Raw genomic sequence first — 8,605 nt, 5'->3', positions numbered from 1 at the left:
AGTACAACGTTGCTATATATACGTCATGGAATTGTATTTATCAAGCTAATTTTCATATTCTTAAACATTCATTTTAAGTAATTCCGTATAAGTTTTTTTGCTTTTATTACTGTCGATATTGTTTAGTTAACTATTACAAGTAATTATATTCATGCAGATATTCTGCATGCTTTTTTTTCTTTCGTAGTATTTTCGTAAAGAAATTATAGTAAACACAAACTTATTTCTGAATAGATTTACGTATGTGTATATATATATATGTTTTAAATTTTTGCCTACCAACATCTCTGTCAGTTTTTATCTACAGACATGAAACCATGTATATAAAGTATTCGAACCGATGCGAAACATTATATTTGTGTTTTCGACAGTTAAAATCCGTGCAAAAGTGTAAAAATTTAAACAATGAAATTCGCCAGGTGAAGTTGGAACAACGGCATTACGGATATGATAGCTATTAGATCATGGTTTAATTTTGGCCTTGCAGCAAACATGTCTTTATAGCCTAGGCATTAACGTCAAAAGAAAAAAAAAAGATTGTAAGCTAAACGTTTTGGCTCTGATTCTCGGAGGTGGCGTACAAGTCATTTATTTTAAATTTTATAATATATTGTATCCAATATGATATAATTATAATTACGAATTCTGCATTAATCGATATATCATCTATAAGCGTATCTTACGACTGGACAATGTCGGGCGACCTACTAGTACTTTTAAAAATCTTACAGTAGGCATTTTATAAGAGAGGAGCACATTCAGAATGAATGATTTTGTTTAGAATAGAATTAAAATATGATATTTTATTATTATTAAAACATTATTTAATAATACATATATAATGGTCTGTACAATACAATATACACTAAAATATATTGCGCACTAAGTCACAGAGAAGACGCATGTCAAGCTATCTGTCAGTACACCGCGATTTAATGGCCGAATATATTTTTGTTATAACAGTTGTTGGGTAAAATAATAGCACAAACCATATATAGCTATCTGAAAAGTACATAAAATAATCACACTATTATTTAAATTTTAGTGACAAACATTGACTCGCATAGATACTTATTAAGTATATTTGTTCAGAATTTTCTAGTGAAGTTTGATGAGAATATAAAGGAATTCGAGAGTATTAATGCTGGAGTCCCTCAGGGATCCATCTTGGGCCCAACTCTCTTCCTGATCTAAATCAATGATCTCCCAAAACAGACACTTAAATCATTCGTTGACAACTATGCTGATGGCACGACCATCTATGGCAACACATCAAAGGCCGTAAATTACAAAGTTATCTCTGATTCTCTCTCCTCTGATCTTGAGTACGTGGTACAGTGGGGGAAGGGGTGGCTGGTTACTTTTAATGCATTTAAAACCAAGCTTCTATCTTTACATCATCAACGCACTGATCTTCATCTGGCAGCAATTGAAATGGATGGCTCTCGTCTAAGCGAAGCCCCTGTTTTGATAAGCTACTGGGCTTGACCTTTACTCCTGATCTAAAATGGAGCACATACATCAAGTCTGTTCCCAAGGTCGCTGGGAAAATAGTGGGATCCTTCTACCGCTCCAGAAGAGAGCTCAATACTGATGCAATTCTCTATCTACATAAAAGCCAAGTACGTCCAAGGATGGAGTAATGCTGCCATATCTGGGCAGAAGCTAATAAAAACAGCCTATCCTTACTTGACAGAGTAAAAAAAAGACTTCGTGGCTTAGTGGAGGGATTCCCCTTCCTCTTCTCTGCACCCTCTCTCCCAGAGAAAAGACGTTGTGAGCCTATCTTTGTTTTATCGTTATTTCCATGGCAAGTGCTTGTCTGAGCTCCGATCTCTTGCCCCTCCTCGCCAATCTTTCATGATAAACACCCGTCTAGCTGACGCCATTGTCAATAATTTCCCCCATTCTTTATCTGTGCCTAAATCAAAACGTAGATTCCATGAACAAAGCTTCTTTCTTAAAACTGCACGCATGTGGAATTCTCTACCGTTGCATGTTTCCCACCTGACTTCAACTTGGATGTCTTAAAGTCCAACATAAGCAAACGCTTGATGAACCTCCCCCTTAAGTAATGACACTATCAAATGTCTAATACTAACGAATACTACAACGCTATTTCATTGATTACTGTACACGCAATAACCCTTATCCCCAAGTAACTTCTGGACCTTTATATGTGGTGACCTCCATGTTAGAAAAAAAGGTATTCCAAAAGTAATGCTTCCTATCTTTATTAGGTTTTAATGGCATCTGACAAGTTCTTTAAAGTGAATCAGAACAGTCTGGATAGAAATTTTAATCGGACGTTAATCAGACAATCAGACTATTATTCAATATATATATATATATATATATATATATATATATATATATATGCATATATATATATACATATATGCGTGTGTGTATTACTCTTTTCACATATAATAGACTCGCATAAGAGATATAGTAATTATACTTATTTAACTAGACTGATTATGAACATTATTAAAAATTTCGATTATATTTACAACAATGTGTAGTACATAAACAATTAAATCAAAAAAAGAAATCCATAGGGTTGAACTTATTAAACGAAGTGCATAATTGCAATGAGCTAAAATAGGGAACAAAACACTGTATATATATATATATATATATATATATATATATATATATATATATGTGTGTGTGTGTGTGTGTGTGTTTGTCTGAATACATGTATAAATAAATAAGGTTAAAATATTTATATATAGAAAAATAAAATTAGTATTTTCAACTAAATGATCGTGTATTGTTTGCAATCGTTTTTATATATCAGTAGTATTTACTCTAGGAATATAATATACCAGATTGGTTTATATAATTTCTACTGGTAAGAAACTTTATAAATAGTACAAGTGCAACATCATGTTGTCCACTGTTGACATAAATACCTAACTGTAATGCATATACATATATATATGCATATATATATATATATGCCTATATATGTGTATATATGTATATATATATATATATATATATATATATATATATATATATATTTCGAAGTATTTCATTGAATTAGATTTGTGAATCTAATGGTTCCTAGTCTTATGGAATGCTTAATTGAAATGTTCATATAAGACAATCCCAGAACTATAAACATGATCCATATATTTGAAAGTGCAAATAAAGATTCTAGATTATAGTGGTCATTTTTATTTAATAGTATCAATTTTCCAATAAAAGGACACAATTATAATTGGAGTTCTTGAATACTTATTGGTTAAGTACATTATTTTAATCCTCGTATTGTTTTATTAAAGTAATAAATTTTGAATTTTATTGGAAATTTGAACCATGTTAAATGAAATTTACGCGTATAAATCTAACTATATATATATATGTGTGTGTGTGTGTGTGTGTGTGTGTGTGTGTGTGTGTGTGTGTAAGCAATGCATTATATATGTTTGTGTGCATATAATAGTAATCTATAAGTCGTTTGACGCATAATAAACCTATATTTGGAAAATTAAAAATGCGATGATAAAAAAAAATAATGTTAAGAATCTTTATCATTATAAATCTCCAAATTAATTACCTTGTGTGGATTTTAGAAAAACTCGTAACTTTTTTTGGAAGAGTGGACAAGAAATACAATTTATTTTACTTTTTATCTAATGGCTATAAAGAAAATCAATGCAAATTAAATATATCTAAATTATAAATTTTGGGTATACAGGAACTATAAAAATAGATAATATTCATATATTGACATTAATTGTACAACTTTCACAAAACTCAAAGATATCTGTATATCCACGAAGATTTTCACCTTATTCCATCTTCTTGTCCATTAGTAAATAAAAAAGTAACAAATATGAAGACTACTTAATGCTAAATGTTGTCAGAAAAATTAATAATAATAGGTTCACTAGTTTGAGAAGTATATATATATATATATATATTTATTTATATATTTATATATATATACATATATATGTATATATATATATATATATATATATATATATATATATAATTAAGCCGCACTGGTGATCTGTGAAACAACGAAACAGTACTGTATGTGGATGACTATATATGTATACATATATATATATATATATGTGTATAATTTATGTACGTGTACATAGTCATATATATATATATATATATATATATATACATGACAAACATTTATTTTGAAGCAATAGTTTGTAGTACATTACTCATAAATTCAGTTGTCTTTAAATAAGAAAAATCTTCTTTGAAAGATAATTGAAAGGGAGATTCCACCTATATCGTTGTATCATTGATTTTTTTTCTGCAGCAGTATACTTAAACGGAATATAGTTTGGAGACCTTTATCAAACAGTTATTCGAAGCTATTCCAATAAGGAAATATGAAATTATTCTATGGATTCGATCATGATTTACTAGGTAAAAGGAAGTTTTATTGTCGACGGCAATTTTTCTTTCCTGAATAATACACCTCAGGATACATTAAAGAAAAAAAATGAATACAATATAGAAAGAAACATACTGAAGTTGTCTTTGTTTTCACTCATTCGGAACTATATCTTTAAGACGTTGTTTATAAAAAAAAATAACATTGAACATTCTCTAAGGTAATATGTTAATGGAAAATAGAAGATAAATATTTTACACATATATTGATTTCGTGTAATCGAAAGAGTAACGGTGTAAATAAAGAAAGAAGATTATAAGAGTGTTTGAGATCTCTTACAAGTCATATTTGTTTTGCTCATTAAGGCATTGTCAGAGGAGCTGCCTTACAGAAACGAATAATTCTACCGAACCTTTAGGAAAGAAAGTAGGGCGTGGCAGAACTTGCACACTTAATATGATATAATAAATCACAATTCGAATTTTTACTCTCCAATAATTTATTGTGCGAGATTACGTACAAACTATTTTAATTTTCATATTTTTATCGATTATATCTAGGTATATTTATCTTGATAGCTTTGAAATAAATGATATCTCGTATGTGCATATTTCAGTATGTTTGTTACCGTGCAACACATGAAATAGATTATTGCTCAATTTTTTTTTATAACAAATCAACATTGTTTGCCTTTATTTTTAAAAATATACAATATATTACCTCCTTATTTTTATTGAAGTAAATATGTTCTGAACTCAATGCACTAAATAATGGAATTCATAGATTAATATAAAGTAAGAAGAAAAAATCATTCAAAGGTAAATAATTGTACAGAAAACAATATCAATATCCATTCAAAAATATGGGTGGTAAGCTCAATAATTCAGGGAACGAATTAATTAAGTAAAACTAATCGAGATTTTACTAAATTAGAATAGTCTATATTTAAACTTACACTCTCTTTATGATGATTTCTAAAATCACACGTGTCTTACATATAATTTCTTAATTATAAAAGATATATTTCCTTGGAATATTCTTTCGAAATCTGGATACAGCAATTCTTACATGGGGCGTAATCTTGAGAAAAGATAGAGTAAGATGAGTAAGTACAGGAGTAATTCAAATTAGTATTATACTTTTGTAGTTGCCTTGAACGACATTGGGAATATTAAAATACTTTGGTTGATTCACTTAAAACAAACGACGTTTCGCTCTATTTATAATTTTGTTAATTATTCCATTGCCCCAGTTTTCGTTTGAAAAAAATTAAGTCATGAACAACTAAGTTTCTTTTGTACTATAAAAAACAATTACTTGAACTGAGTGTGTCTGGCAAAAGTATAATAATATATTTTTTTATTAAGAAATATTTGTTTTTGAAACATATTCGCTGACAAAATTAAGTAATTAAGAAACTAAGGAGGGTACCCAGCGTTGCCCGGTTGTTTGGAAGTGTGTGTGTGTAAGGGAGGGAGGTAAAATCAAGAATAAGCGAAGTAATAACTTGTTTAAATATAAAAATAAAAACGATGTTAAACTTTTTTAAAAAAAAACGCTGCAAAGCCAAAAACAAACAAAAACAGCCAACAGACCTAAAACTTCTTTAAAAAAGAAATCGGAAAAAGAAAAAGCATAAATCAAGGAAAAAAATAATTGACGTGTTTGAAAAATTAAACACCAAAAAACTTAAAACCGAAAAATGGCATAAATAACCCTTCGATTCGGTAAACACCATGATGCGTTTCACCCAGTCCATTTAATTTTTTTAATCAACTGCGAAACGAAATAAAGCGAAAAAAAAATGCATAAATACTCCTTCGATTCTGTTAACTCCATGGTGCATTTCGCCCAGTAGAATTAAAATCACATTCCAGTTTTTTAGCAACTACGAGGTAAAGAAAACCCAAACCGGTGTTCTTTCTTATGGACGATCCCGACACGGTGTTAACTGGTTGCGGGGGAAGGAAGAATTTATTAGAGAGAAAAGATTTTGGCAGTGAACTCTCAGCAGAGATAATATAGGAATCTACGATTATCGAGGAAGGAGATAAGAAATCGTCCTATAACACACCTCAGATATTGTGCTGCAGTTTGTGCGTATTACATTTGCATAAAATGTCTTGATTTTTAATCTAATTAAGGTAAAAATCAGAGGGGAAAATTAGTTCATTCTATATATATATGTATATAGAATGAAGTAATATATATATATATATATATATATATATATATGTATATATGCCTCGTGGATCACCAACTTACCGTGGTGGGGCATTTTGCGAGTCTCTATGACCCCTAGAGCTATGCCGGCGGGAGTCTTGTACTCCTGGTAGGACCACCCAAGCCGGACAGGTCAAAGGGTAGAGTCCAGACGAATAGTGATCCAGAAAACTGGTGGAATTATACCTGACCACAAGGAGAGATGCACCCTTAGTCTTTGTTAAGACATGTATCTAGGAGAGGGAAACTCTGATATACAACCTGAGGTCTGTTGTTCGCTTCCTCTGTTGCAAATCTTTGCACCGATTTTGTGCTATCAGCAGCACCAAAAAGTGTGGATAGTTGTACACGGGCTTTCACCACTATAATCAATGCCTATGTGTGGGTTCTCTGACAACTTTGATGGGGTCTAGATTTTACATGGTCCTGCACCAACAAAGTCCATGGGCGTAAGGTTGAAGGTGACGGGGATAGGTGAAGGGTATCACTCGAAATCCTTAGCCGAATGTCTTCACTGTGGCGGCCAATGGGTGATGGCTGTTCTGTGCAAATATGTGTGCAATTGCGCAGCTCGTGTCCTCCATTGGTGGCAAAGCAGCCCTATTTAGGGATAGCACTGCTTTCCCCATGTATGGGGAAGGGGCGATAAAAGGAGCCCTAGACATTGCTTGTACACATTCACCTTGACAGTGAACTGCAGCTGTCTGGGTATCCAGTGTGCGGTCGAAATAATTATAAATTAAGTAAGAAATTTAATATTGGATCGTGGAATATTCGCACCCTCCAGGACAATCCTAATGCACCAGAACGTAAAACAGCGTTGATATCTCGTGAACTTAAGAAATGTAAGATCGATATTGCGGCACTCAGTGAAACACGCCTTGCTGGTGTCTCTCAATTTAAGGAGGAAAAGGGTGGCTATGTCTTTTTCTCCAAGGGTAGAGGGCCTGATGTGTCTCGCCTCTCTGGCGTGGGATTTGCCGTAAAATCAGAACTAGCCAAATCACTGAAATCTCTTCCCAAAGGTCTATCGGACCGCATTATGACTTTGACCCTGGAGTTGGAACTTGAAACTCGGGTTACACTTGTAAGCTCCTATGCACCAACAATGAGCAGACCGGATGAGGAGAGAGATGAATTCTACCAACAACTACGAGAAGTAATCGGTGGTATTCGCCATAAGGACACACTCATTTTGATGGGCGACTTCAATGCTCGGGTCGGTTCTGACTTCCAATCATGGAAAGTGGTTCTGGGGCATCATGGCGTTGGTAGAATGAATGAAAATGGTCTTCATTTACTCTCCCTCTTCAGAGAATTCAATATAACCATCACTAACACAGTTTTTCAACAGAAAAATTGTCGCAAAACTACATGGTTGCACCCTCGTTCAAACAGCTGACATATGATTGACTATGTCATCACTAAGAAACGTGATTTTCGTGACTTCAAAATAACGCGCTCCTTCCATACAAGCTGTTACCTATCAGATCATGCCCTGCTACGTAGCAAGGTGTCTCTGAGTCTTTGGCGCAGACAGGTAAAGAAGTCATCTATTCCAAAACGTATAATGTATTGTCGCTTAAGAATACTGAAACTCGAACAATACTTTCTGACAAGTTGGATGAAAATTTAGATGGTGTAGAAATAACTGACAACATAGAAGCGTCCTGGGAAGCGCTACGAAATATCACTTATTCCACTGCCCTGGAAGTGCTGGGCTTACCCACACGGAAGCACCAGGATTGGTTTGATGACCAGGATATAGAAGCCCAGGATCAAATTCAGAAAATGCATCAAGCTCACAAAGCATGGAATGACGACCAAAACTCTACTGAAAAAAGATTGGCATACACAACCTGCAAAGGGAAAGTGCAGAGGACACTACGACAGATGAAAGAGAAATGGTGGACCGCACACGCAGAAGCTGTTCAGTCAGCATTCAACAGAAAGGACACAAAAGCCATTAATGAAGGTATAAGGAAGGTTTTCGGTCCTCAAGAATCA

The 8,605-nt window shown here is 33.0% G+C and overlaps 1 protein-coding gene across 1 annotated transcript; it reads left to right on the top strand.

The window, feature by feature from the left end:
• The first annotated feature begins 7,640 nt into the window (after positions 1-7,640).
• On the top strand, positions 7,641-8,000 carry LOC145296165 (protein CFDP2-like). Its single transcript, XM_080142374.1, has one exon. It carries the CDS (start codon positions 7,641-7,643, stop codon positions 7,998-8,000), a length of 360 nt encoding a protein of 119 aa, XP_079998500.1.
• Positions 8,001-8,605: the final 605 nt, after the last annotated feature.

The sequence above is a fragment of the Euprymna scolopes genome, chromosome 16 (assembly GCF_053919585.1).
Source record: "Euprymna scolopes isolate OS-2025 chromosome 16, ASM5391958v1, whole genome shotgun sequence".
In the NCBI taxonomy this organism is placed as follows: domain Eukaryota; kingdom Metazoa; phylum Mollusca; class Cephalopoda; order Sepiida; family Sepiolidae; genus Euprymna; species Euprymna scolopes.
The sequence above is the reverse complement of the archived record's forward strand: the minus strand, read 5'-3'. Positions and strand labels throughout refer to the sequence as shown.

Excerpts from the sequence above, each read along its gene's own strand:
- LOC145296165 (XM_080142374.1), top strand. The coding sequence starts at position 7,641 with ATGACTTTGACCCTGGAGTTGGAACTTGAAACTCGGGTTACACTTGTA.